This window comes from Scardinius erythrophthalmus (assembly GCF_964197995.2).
Source record: "Scardinius erythrophthalmus genome assembly, chromosome: 15".
NCBI lineage: Eukaryota > Metazoa > Chordata > Actinopteri > Cypriniformes > Leuciscidae > Scardinius > Scardinius erythrophthalmus.
In genome coordinates, this window is record NC_138235.1 from 26,067,883 (window position 1) to 26,083,778 (window position 15,896).

The following is a 15,896-nucleotide window of genomic DNA, read 5'->3' on the forward strand; positions in this document are numbered from 1 at the left end:
AGCATGTTTAAATTGTCATTTTTTGGGGCTCAGAAAAACGAGCTGTTTTAGTGTGTGCCCTTTAAATGCAAATAAGCTGCTGCTGCTGGACGACCCAGGGGGCGGAGCTTCATTAGCTCGCGCTCAGTCTGTCAGGACAATTTCATCTCACGGAATGATGATAATATCAGAAACTCTCAATAACGGTGTTCATTTCGAGTCGGACAATAATGCCTACAGAGTCAGAGTGCTGTATAGAGATGAAACAGGTATAGTTTAGTAGTTTAATTACGGTTATTATAACGTATTTGTCATCTGCTTGTATGTATCCACCATTATTTATTAATAGCCTACAAGTCTGCTGTCTGAATGATGATCAAACATATACTGATGAGTTTAATCAAGTTTATTGTACATCACACAAAAGATGAAGCGTCAGTTTTACTTCAGAAAATCTCCGTAAGAGCTGAGTAAACACAGTAGGCTAAGTTATAAGAAGAGCGCAAGTAGCCAGTAGAGTTGAGGAAGCATTCCTGTGGGCGGAGGTTAGTCAAAAAACGGTTTTAATGAAGTCATTAAAGAAGGAAGTAGAGGGGTGTAGTCCAAACGAGCCGTTCATTGTAGTCGACTTATGTTAAATAAAATATCTTGCTTGGCATTGAACTTTGAGCTTTATAATTTTACAGATATTATTTATGCTCTAACAGCAACATTACACACTAACTAAAGTTTGAAACATGGGATCACGAAGAACGGGACCTTTAATAGAATGGAAATACAGAATATCGACACCAGACTTGTGAAATAAGAAATAATGTGGCATGAATTCAAACACACCTTTCAGACAACGCAAAAATCTATGTGAAAATAGATTGGGACTGGGTCAAACTAAGTTTATTTTGCTATATTGACTGGCTATTGTCCATCATCCTGCTTATTACACAACTATTTGAACAAATAAATATGCGAACATGAAATATTCAACATCGATTGATTGAGTTCAGAGCATGCATTGCAGCACAGCAATGGATAATTCTCAAGACTTTCTCCAAGGCATCACCTTTATCAATCTGCATGTTCTAATATTCACAGCTTTTTACAAGCCATCCCACTCCTTTTGGCTCTCATTGAATACACTTGATGCACAGGGCTACAGGATATTTAACCACAGTCCTTGACATGTCTATTTGTTCATAGACTTGTATAATGTACTACAAATAACATTCCACATATTTTCCCCAGCTGCTGTATTTTGTTAGCGATTGCAAAGGCTGTTGAATGGCAGTGGGAAATGGCTGGGTTTTTTTCTGACGCATGTCACTGGAAATTATATTCTATTTAAGATTTGTAATATTATTTTTTATAAGATTCCCCTTGGGTTTCCCACTCAGAACATTGTGCTATTTTTTCCACACAGAAAGGTCCAGCTGTAAACAATCAAAAGATATTCATGTCATCTTGTCAGATTATTTGGAAAAGAACACGTGGTTTTGTGGCTAAGAATCAATTTGGACTGACTTTATTGGTTATGCACAAAGCTGTTTCCAAAAAGATACATTTATCTATGATTTGTTGCCCTCTAGTGCCCAGACTCACACTTGATACATCAATCCTTTAGTCAGTATGTTGGCCTGTAAATAACGATGTCTGCAGGAAAACAATTTTTTTTTCTTGGTTCAAAATACAGAACATTTGGCGATAATCACAAAAAGGTATAATCCCTCAACTGGAGAGTTGTTGTTTTCTTGTCACTATTGTTCACTTGGACAGTGTTTGCTTTAATGGGACGGTAAGTGTACTGCCAAACTCTCCAGGTCACGAAAGTCACAACACAACACATCTTGAATACATCCCATATCTAACACACCAGATCCAACTCTTTAGCTCAGAAAAGACTCCAAGCTTTGAATATGGCATGTCAGATGTGAGAAAAAAACGCAAATGTGCATTATGACTGATTGTTAAGGGACATCCAATTTCTCAGTCTATGTTCTATTTTAAGTTGTCGGTGATCTACAATAAACAAGACATCTTAAAGAGGACAACCATTTTATTCATTATGTCATTGAATTACCTTTGAACCAATTAATGATTTGTGAGACAGTACAGTTTTTTAACCTTTACAGCAGTGTTTCTCACCCAGGGGGACCGGGACCCACTCGGGGGCCTCAAGATGACTTAAAATTATTTCAATTAAAATTTTACATAATTTACAGTATATGTAATGTCAAGCTCTGATATATTTTATCAGGTAGAACTTACAAGTAAAAAAATAAATAAAATAAAAAATAGTTGTGGACAGCCAAAAGTCAAAAAGGCTGCAAACCACTGCTTTAAGGCATGACAACTACATGGACTTGTATGTTTGATGTAAAATGTGCATGTTTAACTCAAAAGATGACAGTATGAAAGATCAATAATACAATTAAGCACTGCATATCAAGTAATTAAATTAACATAAAGATCTAAACTAAATGATGCAACAGTAGACCAACATTAAGTATTACGCTTAAATAAACTTTATACTAAAGTCTAATGAAAAAATATCATCTGATGGACATCCAGAACATGAAGTCCATCTAAACACCCAACACTGTAAGGCTGTTAGAAAAGTAAAATGCAGTAGTTTACACAAGTATAATTTTGTAAATGGACAGTTGGAGGTTTGTTCATATTATTCAGGTTCATTAAAGTAAACATAAAAAATATGAACCCAAAATGAATACATTGTGTTTTAGAATAACATGTTAAGAACGGATTAAATTTGGAATCCAATTGAGCAGCAGAAACAGAAACCCAATGCAAGAACCTCATAAATACTGCATTAGCATAGCATTTAAACAATATAACCGTTTAGATACAATATGATACATCTAAAAGCTCTGCAGTTCCCAAGGAAAGACCACTATGCCCAAGAAACACCACAAGCACAATGCTGAAGTATGCTGCATTTCAAATGAATCTTGGGAGTTCATGTGACAGATGTCCTTATGAATCTGAAGCATCTGAAAGTAAATTGGAAAGGGAAAAGTTGAGATGAAATATTAACAGATCTACCAAATAGGAATTGGCAGGAAACTTAGGCTTGTTACTCCTGGCCATGGATTATAGACTGATTGACAAAAAATATATAATGTACAAGACCTGCCAGTGTACCAGTGGTGGAGTGATGCTGACTGAGCTTAGATCTCAGTGGTGAGGGGACCGCCACTCTCGATGTTCCTCATGATAGACTGAACCACTTCTGAGGTAGTGGCCTGCCCCCCAATGTCAACTGTGTGCAACTGCAACAGGAGACACCACAGAACACATTACAACAGTGGATCACAAACCTGTCCTGGAGTACCACCAGCCCTGTTTCCTTCGTCTATCACACCTGATTCAACTCACGAGCTCATTAGTAGAGACTACAAGACCTGGGCTGCGTTCCAGTCCAAAATTGTCATGCCCTTCAATCGCTAACTTCCCTCTGTCTCGTTCACTCGAATGTACGCCACTGTTTACATTGCAACAAGTGCCCTCTACTGGCGGAAACTGCAATGGGCTGAATTGGAACGTCCTAAGCCCTTGAGCACTTGGAATCAACTATGGAGTTGATTTGTTATTTCATTTTTTTTCCCCTTTAAGAATTTGTTTAATGCAGCATCCAAATGTATATAGGTGTGTTTGGGTTGTTTTAAATTAAGAAAATTATAATTAATATATCATAGAGTTGTTTGCTGTGGTGGTGATTAGACAAGATATGTGGTGACTTCACAATCGTACTGCATTGTGGGACATATAGGTGCCTGAAGTCACGTGTACATATGAAGTAGACTCGCTCCCTCGGTCAATATCGATGGAACGAGGGTCTGTCCATATAAACTTCCCTCGTCCACTTCACGAACTGGAACGCACTTCAAAATGGCAGCAAGTGCTTAGGGAAATTAAGTGCATGTCTAAAAGTGGACTGGAACGCAGCCCTGAAATTGGTGTGTCAGAGATAGGGAGACACAAAATGTGCAGGGCTGGTGGCTACTCCAGGGTACAGGTTTGAGAACCACTGCATTACAACATGCTTAGACATATGACTGAACATCAATTGTGCAACAAGCATGTGACCTCACCCCTTTGAAAATTCTACAAATTGTACAAAAAAAAACCTAAATAGACATTACTATAAGATACTGTAATGTCATTAGTATTTTTGGAGTTAAATTTCAAGCACATATACTCTACCGTTCAAAAGATTGAAAAAAAACCCCTCAACTTTTATTTGGCAAGGATGCATTAAATTAATCAAAACTGATATTAAATATGTAACACAACATTTCAATCTTAAATAAATGCTGTTCTTCTGACCTTTCTATTTATCAAAAAATCCTTAAAAAAAAAAAAAATGTATCATGGTTTCCACAAAGCAGCACAACTCTTTTCAACATTAATAATAAAGTTTCTTGAGCACCAAATCTGCATATTAGAATGATTTCTGAAGAATCATGTGACACTGAAGGCTAGAGTAATGATGCTGAAAACTCAGCCTTGCCATCACAGAAATAAATTACATTTTTTTAAATATATTTAAATAGAATTTAAAATGTAATAATTAAAATTGTAATAATATTTCACAATATTACTGTTTTAATTGTATTTTTCTATCAAATAAATGCTGCCTTGGTGAGTATGAGACTTCAAAAACAAAAACAAAACTTACTGACCCCAATATTTTGAACAGTAGTGTAACTATAGTCAAATAATATTACTACAAATAATCTACTACAAACAAAGAATATTACTACTAGAAAGAATCATTACTACAAAGAGATCTTTCATGCAAAAATCCAAAGAATGGTTGAATGCCTTGGTCTAAATGGTAACTTGATGAGCAGGTTTTCACACCTGACGGTATCCAAGTTGTGATCTAGAAGCTGCCATACAAGATGTGCTAGACCAACTTTAAAATGTATAGAGGTTGAGTTAATACATTAGAAAGAATCTATATGACTGACCCTGGTCTTGTTCATAGTGGTGAGAATTGCACCTCGGATCATGGTGGCATAGTCATAAAGCCTGAAAAAGAAGAGTCATATCCTAAACATAGATTTTATACAACAGGGAAATTCTGACTGTTCATCAAGTTAAAGATACGAGAGCTAACAAAGAACCAGAAAGGCAAAATTACCATCATAAGAGAGGACACTTATAAAATAACACATGAGCTCCTCACTTACTTGAGATGATCTAACATGAGGCAGCTGGCAAGCAGCATGGCAGTGGGGTTGGCGATGTTCCTGTTGGCAATGCTCTTTCCTGTATTCCTGGTGGCCTGTTAAAACATATTTAAAGCCAGCCATCTAAACATCACTCGATATTTGCATTTTAATTTCAGTGGCATAGCTCAATTTTAATAGAGAAATAATATATAAGCATTATTCTTTTAAAATAGGTCTATGAATAATGCTGATATCTTTCTATTTAAATACACTTAAGTTAACATAAGCATGTAATAAAATGGCTTATGAATAATCAGCCTAGGTGAAATAACATTCACCCAGTATTTGTGACTGATTTGCTGAAAAGTACAATACCAATAAAAAAATAAATAAAAAAAATGTTTTAATGTTTTTGAAAGAAGTCTCTCATGCTCACATGCGGGCAGAGGGTTCTGTTTGGTCTTAAAGCTGTTTACATAGCTGACTGCAATTATTATTAACACCGAGGCCAAAGTAAATAAAACTCTAAAAATACCAGGATTATTGTTAAGGGGTGACCTTCAACATTCCTGCAAGTTAGGATTGTGCTAATTGCTCAGTTTTTTCCTTCAAACCAACCGTTTCAAACACAGCATAGTCTCGTCCGTAGTTAGCACCAGGCACCAGACCGGGTCCACCCACCAGCCCCGCACACACATTGCTAACTACATTGCCATAGAGATTAGGCATCACCATGACATCAAACTGTTGGGGCTTAGAAACAAGCTGAAAGAAACCACAGTAAATATAGTAACTGGCTTATTTTGCTTTCTCATAAAACATCAAAATTGTCAGCATAGTTTGATTATTAGTTCACCTGCATGGTGGTGTTGTCCACAATCATGCTATCAAACTCAATGTCTGGGTAACCAGAGGCCACCTCCTTACAGCACTGCAAGAACAGCCCATCCCCCAGTTTCCTGTTAAGAGAAGAGAGTGAGAACACATTATTAACACATTCATTTTTGTGACAAAACTGTGAATTAATTGTACAGACAAGTAGTAGACTAACTAACATGATGTTAGCCTTGTGGACAGCCGTGACCCTCCGGCGACCTTTCTCTCGGGCCAGTTTGAAGGCATAGTCAGCGATGCGGAGGGAGTTGGTCCTCGTGATGATTTTCAGACACTCTACAACTCCTGATACACTCTGAAACACAAAGAAAATTATTTATTCAGGGTACAGACCGATAAAATAAAAGAGAACATAAAATGGGCAGGAAAAAATAATATTTTGCACATAAGTGGGGGACAGAAAGTTTTTTTATGTGTTCAAGGCATCATGCACGCACATATATATATATATGTATATACATTAAGTTATTACATTAATTTTGGCAATTTTTTATTGTACTATTATTCCATGATAAACAAATATTAAAAATTATGAATGCTAACTATGTACAATACCATTTAAAGGTTTGGGGTCAGTATGTTTTTTTTTTTCCTTTGAAATAAATGAATACTTTTATTCAGCAAGGAAGCATTAAATTGATCAAAAGTGACAGTAAAAAGTAATGTTACAAAAGATTTTGATTTCAAATAAATGCTGTTCATTTGACTTTTTTTATTAATCAAAAACTCTGATCATGGTAAAAAATTATCATAGTTTCAACATTAATATTAGCAGCAAAACTGATTTAAACATAATAATAATTATAATAAATGTTTCTTGAGAACCAAATCAGCATATTACAGGGGTTCAAGCAAAAAAAAAATCTTTTGACTGGAATTCTTTCCTCGGCCAAACCCCATTCCACAGCCTGTCACACACCCAGTTTAAGAGCAGTTTTTTTTACATGCTTTACCTTCACAAATGAAATACTCAAAGAACATTTGCATTTAAAGAAAGGCCATTTTTGAACTGCTTTTCTATTATTTACACACCTTATGAAATTTCAATATTTTCAATCTAGCCTAATGCTTTTACAAGACTTGACTCTTTGTGATGTAGTCATACAAATAATTAACCATTTGCATAACTTTAACACAAGTTTTATTTCTTAAATAACAAAAGCCAACAGAGCTTTTGCCGAAAAGTGAGCTAATATAACAGACTATACATAATATAATATCTGTTTTAACCTAGCCATTATAAATAAATAATATAATGTTATTTTAAAATTTATTCATGTTGATTATATGAAAAGTGAACAGCATGAGCAGTAGACTAGACGGATTTCAGAAAAATGGCCTTCTATAAGAAGTGAGGAGCATTTATGGGTACAAGTTGGGAACCGGCCTACCTTACATATTTCAAGGGTGCTGAATCCAAAAAAACTGGTTCCCAAGCGAAATTTTGAGTTTTTTACCGTCCAATTTGCATATCAAAATGGCCGCCAAATTGCCTATCTTGCTCAGTCGTTGGACCATTTTCCCCTAGTTTTTTTGTAAGTAGGCAATCAAGATGAGGAAATTAAGTTTCTAGATCGATAGTCAAGGGTCAGAGCAAAGATATAATGGAGGCTCACTGCCTTTTTTATGTATATATATATGCAAAATACCAACTTTTAAGGTGAAATTAAGCATTATTTGTGTAATTTTTTTAAGGCCGACATACATAATCAATATCACTCTTAAATGTTCCCAGTGTCTATATGATATGTGATGTATTCCATATTATATTATAACTAAGAAAAACACCATTGCAAGTTGTCTGAGATTTCATTTTTTTATCCAAATTAAGGCGAGACACTACAGGTGAATAGGGTAAAAATTTTAACTAGCAGATATCACCATGAAACTTTCACAGTTGATTACCTACATTAAGATGAGAAACAAAATGTATTACAAGTTTTCTGTAATTTAATGTTTAAATATGCAAATTAGGCAATATCTAATCAAATAAGCACTAATTTGCATAGATTTAAAAAAACAAAATCTGAGTATTGGATAAAGCCAGGTTAAAATTATTTTTTCCATTGTGTTCACATATTAGATGGGAAAAAAATTACAGAGGGATTTATGGATATCTACTTTTGTTATCCTGTAAATCAGAAAATACTGTCAATAGCCTTTAAAAAATGATTTTCGCCATGTTTTTTGGAATAAAATGTTATATAAATCAGGCTAGGAATAATATATTTACAAATCCCTCGGTAAATGTCTTCATAATATAACTAGGTACAAGACTGGAAAGTTTGGTGTATAGGTGCTACTGAAGTGGAGCGTCATCCATGTGGTTTCCTTAGTCTGCTTCCGAAGCCTTCACCGGCCCCAAGCAGGAGGACGGCACCGCCCGTTCCTCGAGGGAGCTGTCTCCCTGCTCAAGGCAAAGCAGCTTGACAGCAGGGAAGTCCATGATGATCCAAAAAAAAAATTAAACAAAAACACAAACAAGACGGAAAACAAAAACACCAAAGAATCAACGGCGAAAGTTAGGCTTTAATGCTCCAACAGAGTAATCCAAAGAAGTACATCCAAACACAACTACACATAGACGAGACCCTACACGAAACACAAACTGATCTGAACTTAAGTAGTTAGAGGATAATGAGACATGAACACCTGAACACAACACACACCTGAACTGAGTAATGAATCAAATTAACAACCATGAAGACAAGCTAACCAAGGTGAAAACACAAACAGAGTCCATGTGGAGAAAACTAAAAATAAACAAAACCAGATAACCCTGAAAGGAATACAGCTTTCATGTATTATGTGCTCTATTTATTGCTTTTTATGGCAAATTTATAAGTAAAAATAATAAAATTATATCATTGTGTTAATTCTTTTTTGTAGTTTTTGTATTATTATTCTATTAAAATGAATGATCTATTAAATATGACATGCATATGAGAACAAGTGAACAAGTTATTTATTTTCATTATACCATATAAAGTTATATAAAGTTATTATCGTCATTATTTTTTAAGGTGTAAAATAGTTATTTCTACTCTCTGGCACACACAAATTCCGTCATCTTAAGCCGCTCACTCAATTTCATTTCTCTTTTCTCCATAAAGTACATGTGCCATTCACTATAATGAACAAGTGAACTTGTGACCGATTTCAGATGCATCTCAGACGAAACTGCAAAGTAAATGACAAATTATGACCCACAGACAAAACTTCATAATAAAAGTCAGACAAAAACAATAGCTGAAAACCAAAAAGAGCAGAATTAGACTGTGGACCGACTAGACGTTAAAATTTAAGATATTTTTATGGGCTGGCCCCACTCTCATGGAACCAATGAATACTGCTATTTGATAGAAGACTAGTGGGCCACACATGGTTGCTGCTACTACATACAATGTGGGAGAAAGGTTTGAGATTAGAGAAAATATTTTTTGACACATTGTCCCAAATGTCCAAGGCTTCTGAGAGGGGGGCGTAAAACGTCTCGGTTACATATGTAACCCTCGTTCCCTGAGTAGGGAACGGAGACGTTACATCATGACGACGAATGGGGTTTCGCTTAGAAAGCCTCTCATCTTCGAGAAATAAAACGAGCCAATAGCAAAGAAATGCCATGGGTCTGCGGAATTTGCATTGCGTAACTCCGCCTTACCTTATGGGTATATAAGGAAGTATGCTGGCAACATGCAGATATGTTTCTTCGCAGAGGAGCGGCAATGTACACTTTTAGGGTGGAGGGAGACTGCCTTCGGTCCAACTCTTCTTGCAGGAAGGAAAGCACGACACTGATCGGGCATTTTCTGGGGTCTTCTCTGCGAGAAGGGCACCAGGTGACGAAGAGGTTCCACTTCAACGCGTAGGCATGTCTCGTGGACGATGCTCTAGCGGAAGTGATGGTAGCCACTTCCGCTGGTGGTTGGGTACTCAAACCTGCCTCGTCCCATCCAGTAGCCACACGTGGAGGTTCCATAGATCGGGACGAGGGTGCCATAGGGTGCACCGTCCCTGAGAAAGGAGGTCGTTCCTCAGAGGGATTGACCAGGGAGGTGCTGTCGCGAGGAGGACTAGTTTGGAGAACCAGGTCCGGTTGTGTCAATGAGGGGCAACCAAAATGACCTTCTCCCTGTCCTCCCTGAGCTTGCACAGGGTCTGTGCAAGAAGGCTCACTGGGGGAAACGCATACTTGCAAAGGCCCCGCGGCCAGCTGTGCACCAGTGCGTCCGTGCCGAGCGTGCCCTCGGTCAGGGAGTAAAACAGGTCGCAATGGGACGAGTTGTGGGAGGCAAACAGGTCTACCTGTGCGTCTCCGAACTGATCCCAAATCAGCTGAACCGTCTTTGGATGGAGTCTCCATTCTCCAGGGAGAGGCTGAAGCCATGAGAGCACGTGAGCATCTTGAACGGAAGCCTGTGAAGGGATCGGTTCAAGACGTGCAGGTCCAGGATTGGCCGTAACCCACCGGTTTTCTTCGGTACAATGAAGTAAGGGCTGGAGGGACAATCATTTCGGCTGGAGGGACAATCTCGACTGCACCTTTCGCCAGTAAGGTAGCGACCTCCGTACGCATGACAGGGGCATTGCCACCCACCATAATGTAACGGACTCCCCGGAGGCGGGGAGGAGATCGTGCGAACTGAATCGCATAGCCGAGCCTGGTGGTTCTCTCAACCCAGCGGGACAGGTTGGGAAGCTCTAGCCAGGCTCCCAAGAACTGAACCAGCAGGGTCATGGGAACCACAGACGTACCCTCGGTAGGGCAGCGAAGTGGAATGAACGGTTCGGACGTGGGCGGCGTAGCGACCCGGTGTGGGGGCACGGTCATTGCCGCATCCTGACAGAGGAGGCCAGGGAAGGACCAGTGTTCCACGGGGGGCCTGCTCTGACAGAGGTCTGGCGACAGAGGGGGACAAGGGTGGCGAGGCAGAGCGTCACACACTGCCATCCATGGCCTCTTGGGGCTCGGAGGAAGGGGCATCAGTTCTTAGAAAAAAGATTCTCCCCCGGCCCTCCACCGGGGGAAGGAGTGGTCCCGCTACCAGCTCCTGAGAAGAACTGAGCCCTAACTCCAAGCTGCCCATCTCAGGAGTGCTGCTTAGCCTGGCGTTTTGGCGGGCTAAGGGGCAGAGACGGGCGGTGCCGTCCTCCTGCTTGGGGCCGGTGAAGGCTTCAGAAGCAGACTAAGGAAACCACATGGATGACGCTCCACTTCAGTAGCACCTATACACCAAACTTTCCAGTCTTGTACCTAGTTATATTATGAAGACATTTGGGATTTGTAAATATATTATTCCTAGCCTGATTTAGGCTATATAACATTTTATTCCAAAAAACATGGTGAAAATCATTGACAGTATTTTCTGATTTACAGGATAACAAAAGTAGATATCCATAAATCACTCTGTAATTTTTTTCCCATCTAATATGTGAACACAATGAAAAAATAATTTTTAACCTGGCTTTATCCAATACTCAGAATTCGTTTTTTTAAATATATGCAAATTAGTACACATTTGATTAGATATTGCCTAATTTGCATATTTAAACATTAAATTACAGAAAACTTGTAATACATTTTGTTTCTCATCTTAATGTAGGTAATCAACTGTGAAAGTTTCATGGTGATATCTGCTAGTTAAAATTTTTACCCTATTCACCTGTTGTGTCTCGCCTTAATTTGCATAAAAAATGAAATCTCAGACAACTTGCAATGGTGTTTTTCTTAGTTATTATGTAATATGGAATACATCACATCATATATACACTGGGAACATTTAAGAGTGATATTGATTGAATATGTATGTCGGCCTTAAAAAATGACACAAATAATGCTTAATTTCACCTTAAAAGTTGGTATTTTGCATATATATATACATAAAAAAGGCAGTGAGCCTCCATTATATCTTTGCTCTGACCCTTGACTATCGATCTAGAAACTTAATTTCCTCATCTTGATTGCCTACTTACAAAAAAACTAGGGGAAAATGGTCCAACGACTGAGCAAGATAGGCAATTTGGCGGCCATTTTGATATGCAAATTAGAAGGTCAAAAACTCAAAATTTTGCTTGGGAACCAGTTTTTTTGGATTCAGCACCCTTGAAATATGTAAAGTAGGCCGGTTCCCGACTTGTACCCATAAATGCTCCTCACTTTCACTTTTTGGGTAATCCCATCTAGACTACAGGGCCGTACGCAGGATTTTATAAATATCGAGGTCCTTGCTATAGTAATCCTGGTTCGGGGGTTCGTGGGCATGGAACGTGCTTTCGCTCCACTCCAGGCTTTGATCACATCCCCCTCAGCAGGGTGAATACACCTCATCTTTCCTTAATTTAAGACCTATTTAAACTAAAATCAAGACATTTATTACACTATTTGAGAAATGTAAGCATATTTACGGCCTTAAAATGATGAAAAGTGAATTAAAGACATGAGGACAGGCGGGAACCCTGCAATTGATGGAAATCCTTTGTAGACTCGCTGCAATTAACGGAAATCTGTCGTAGCGACAGAGAACTTTAATCCCTGATATTAGAATGATTTTGACAGGAATAATTTACATTTTTAAATATATAAAGAAAATAGAAAACAGTTTAAATTGTAATATTAAGTTGTAATAAACCTGGCATTGTATACTATAACGATTGTTAGCTCTTTGATGAATGCTTTGTTCTTTTGCAAGTCGCTTTGGATTAAAGTGTCTGCTACATGTATAAATGTAAAAGTAATAATATTTCACAATATTACCATTTTTCCTGTATTTCTGATAAAAAAAATCTTAACAACCCCAAACTTTTGAACAATAGTGTATTTTTCTTCATGTGCAATAGAATAACACATTTTAATGTCTTTATTGATAAATTCATGTCAACACCCTGTATGTGAGGAAAGATGTGGAGCTGTGTGAAAGTCTGTTGAGTGGGTGAAGTAAATTCCTGACCTCGTGCTCCAGACTGCTGTACTCGCCCTCTGTGTTCTCTCTAATGATGATGATGTCAATGTTTTTGTGGCGCGTCTGGACTCCAGGAAGTGACTGGCAGTGCATCACATTGGCATACAGATCTAGACTCGTGCTGACAGAGAGAGAGAGAGAGAGAGAGAGAGAGAGAGAGAGACAGCTGTGGTTGGAGGTGAACCAGTCTAGACACACAGTAATGGACTGGAGGCCAAATCTGAGGCACTCTCACTCAAACTGAGGGGCCCAACAACTTTTTGTACAGCATCATAAACATCTGATGAAGCTGGTATAAATAAATTATTTGTGTAATTATTCGTCTTTCAGCCTTACCGTAGAAGATTGTTCCTTGACTTGTGGTTAGGGGGCATTATGTGGTTGGTCTCAATGTTACCTGAGAAAAAAAGATAAATTATTAAATATAAACAGTTTGTTATCTAAAATCTCACTAATAACAGAGGAACAATTATAACATTGTCAATAAGTAGCTGACTGTACAGACCCTTTAGAGCAACTCCATTGCGGCGAATGGCCATAATGGCATTTTTGATGTCGTCCTCACTGGTTAATGAAGAATTTACATTCACCACCTCAAAGTCCACAGGAACACAGCTGAACCTGTGATTCAATATGAAAATCTTAGTGTGGCAACACATTATTACCAGACACTAATTATATTTGTTGAAAGTATTGATTTGACAAACCTGAAGAGTTCCCGCACATGGCTGAGCAGCTCTGGTCCGATTCCATCTCCAGGAATCAATGCTACAGTATGCCGGCCTCCATACTTGGCAGGAGGAGGCTGCAAACAAACATAATGAATTAACATTCAGTGGCTATATTACATGTGCATGGTAATCATGGAAATAACTTGGGTCTTCTCTTGTTATTTCTATGTTTACTTATGTCACTCCATACTTACTATGATTTGTCCCTTCAAGACAGAGGAGGACCAGAGGTGAAGAAGAATAATAGACAAAAAATCCACAGTTAGTGAGAGAATTAGGAACCACCATTAATTATCTTGTAACTTATGTTGAATACATGTTTACAATGAATAACCAATCATATCAGATAGATTTCAACTTATATTGAAACAGGTGGCTCAGTTTCAAAAAACTAAAAATAACACTTGGAAACATTATTAGCCCTAAATTACTGGGTTGTACTAAAGAAACTAGCATATGACCAATACAGGTTATTATTACATGCCATGTATGTAGATAGGCATTATTAGCTGCCATGTAAAGACAACAACCCACTGTGTATGTAGGTTTTCCTCTTTGATTGCTGACTGCTGCACCAAAGACCTACAAAAACAAACTGATTAAGCATTACAATATGTTACAGCACCCCTCACATCATGCTAGTGTATCAAAGCCTTGTAAGCTGCAGACATATACAGCAACATCTAATGACTTCAATGCAAAAACATGCTATGTACTTTGGCAGCTCACTACATTTTAAGACACTGCCAAATCACTGAAATCATGTAGTCAACCGCACTGATTAAACGTCCCAATTTAATTTTAAATATAAATGAACAAATATGTGAGCTGACTGAGCTAAAATACATGTATAATGCGGACTAATACATAAACTGATATTTAGCAAGCTAACTCTGACCTTGTCTTGGTAAAATGTCACGCTAATAGGACGCGTTGAAAAACAATTTATTATTATTACTTGTATTTATACGGTTTCTCTGGTCATGTTGTGTAAATAAAATGCCTTGCCTTTGCTGCATTTCCCAATTGCCTTCCCAAGATTGGTTTTAAAGCTTTAGTAAGAGTGGCCATGATCATGACAGTAGTATGCGTCTGTGTGTGTGTGTGTGTGTGTGTATGTGTGTGTGTGTGTTATTTTCCGGATTAAACACCGACGGTGAAGAATAGTTCCGGGCTGCGTTTTTGAAAAATAAATCTTTAAAAGGTTATTAGTTACTTTGCCACTGACAAATTTACATTCATACAGATTTGTTATTGTACATTTAAATATGTCGTTCTGCTATAATATCTCAACCCTACATTATTAAAGAATGTATAGAAGACGTTGTACTTACATACTCTCTATCTATATAAATAACACCATTTTGCATGGGTCAAATGTAATTTGGATATAATTTAAATAAACACTAGGAAGTGGAGCATATATTATATTTGCATACTGGGTGGGCAAAAGAACCACGTGCTCATAATTTCGGACCTCGAAGCTCGAACCGGAAGATTGTCATCGGGATATGTGTTTTGGCAACAAATGTACGCTTCTAGAGGTCGACGAACGAATTTTGTTACTACGGAATTGTGTGTTCGTTGTATTTTCTTTTTATTTGTTGCAGACTAACCCAGTCGTCACTGGTTTTACGATGAACGTGTTTTGGACGCGAGTAAATTAACTGTTAGTCGTGACAGTTTCACACCCCAAGAGAGAAGCTGTTCTGTAAATCTGCACAGGGTCACTCCACATTTTGAAAGGTATTTTTATTATTATTATTTGTGTGTTTTGATTCAATTATTGTGCTCCGGTTTAAAAATGAGTTTGTTTATTAATGAACAGATTTGCATATGAAGCTGGTGCCAAGGTTTCAATTCCAGGGAGGTTTGCTTCCCAAATGACTCTCAGGTCTAATGTCATAGAAGTGGGCTAAAACTGGAATTAAAACATATGTTAGCCATTAAATGTCCAGCTAGATGCATTGAAATCAAAAGCAGACATAGGAGTCAAACTTCCTTATGTTTAAAATTTAGATTAAGCGTTAACAGCTAGCCTGCATTTCCTGAATGACAGGCTACTGAATCCTGTTCTTTTGAATTGACTCCTTTCAAGGGTTTCATCTGAAAACTTACGCTCTGCTCATGATGAATATCTT

At 37.8% G+C, this 15,896-nt stretch overlaps 2 protein-coding genes across 4 annotated transcripts in view; one reads left to right on the plus strand and one right to left on the minus strand.

The window, feature by feature from the left end:
• Window positions 1-1,471: 1,471 nt before the first annotated feature.
• idh3g (isocitrate dehydrogenase (NAD(+)) 3 non-catalytic subunit gamma) lies at window positions 1,472-14,879 on the minus strand. Of its 3 annotated transcripts, none has more exons than XM_081386640.1 (13): window positions 14,764-14,879; window positions 14,290-14,337; window positions 13,732-13,829; window positions 13,530-13,645; window positions 13,361-13,421; window positions 13,013-13,145; window positions 6,227-6,360; window positions 6,028-6,130; window positions 5,790-5,936; window positions 5,190-5,284; window positions 4,968-5,028; window positions 3,124-3,263; window positions 1,472-2,984 (listed from the first exon to the last, which is right to left on the minus strand). In XM_081386640.1, the coding sequence occupies exons 1-12, from the start codon at window positions 14,830-14,832 to the stop codon at window positions 3,162-3,164; spliced, it is 1,167 nt and encodes a 388-aa protein (XP_081242766.1). In that variant the 5' UTR covers window positions 14,833-14,879; the 3' UTR covers window positions 1,472-2,984; window positions 3,124-3,161. The 3 variants fall into 3 exon arrangements, with proteins under 3 accessions (XP_081242766.1, XP_081242768.1, XP_081242767.1); XM_081386641.1 differs by having other exon boundaries at window positions 1,474-2,984; window positions 3,136-3,263; XM_081386642.1 differs by lacking the exon at window positions 14,764-14,879 and having other exon boundaries at window positions 13,950-14,337.
• The window catches only part of fam3a (FAM3 metabolism regulating signaling molecule A), a 7,566-nt gene continuing 6,521 nt past the window's right edge, over window positions 14,852-15,896 (plus strand). Inside the window, exon 1 of the mRNA XM_081386643.1 lies at window positions 14,852-15,501. The gene's annotated coding sequence lies outside the window, so the exon portion shown is untranslated. The remainder of the gene's footprint in view (window positions 15,502-15,896) is intronic.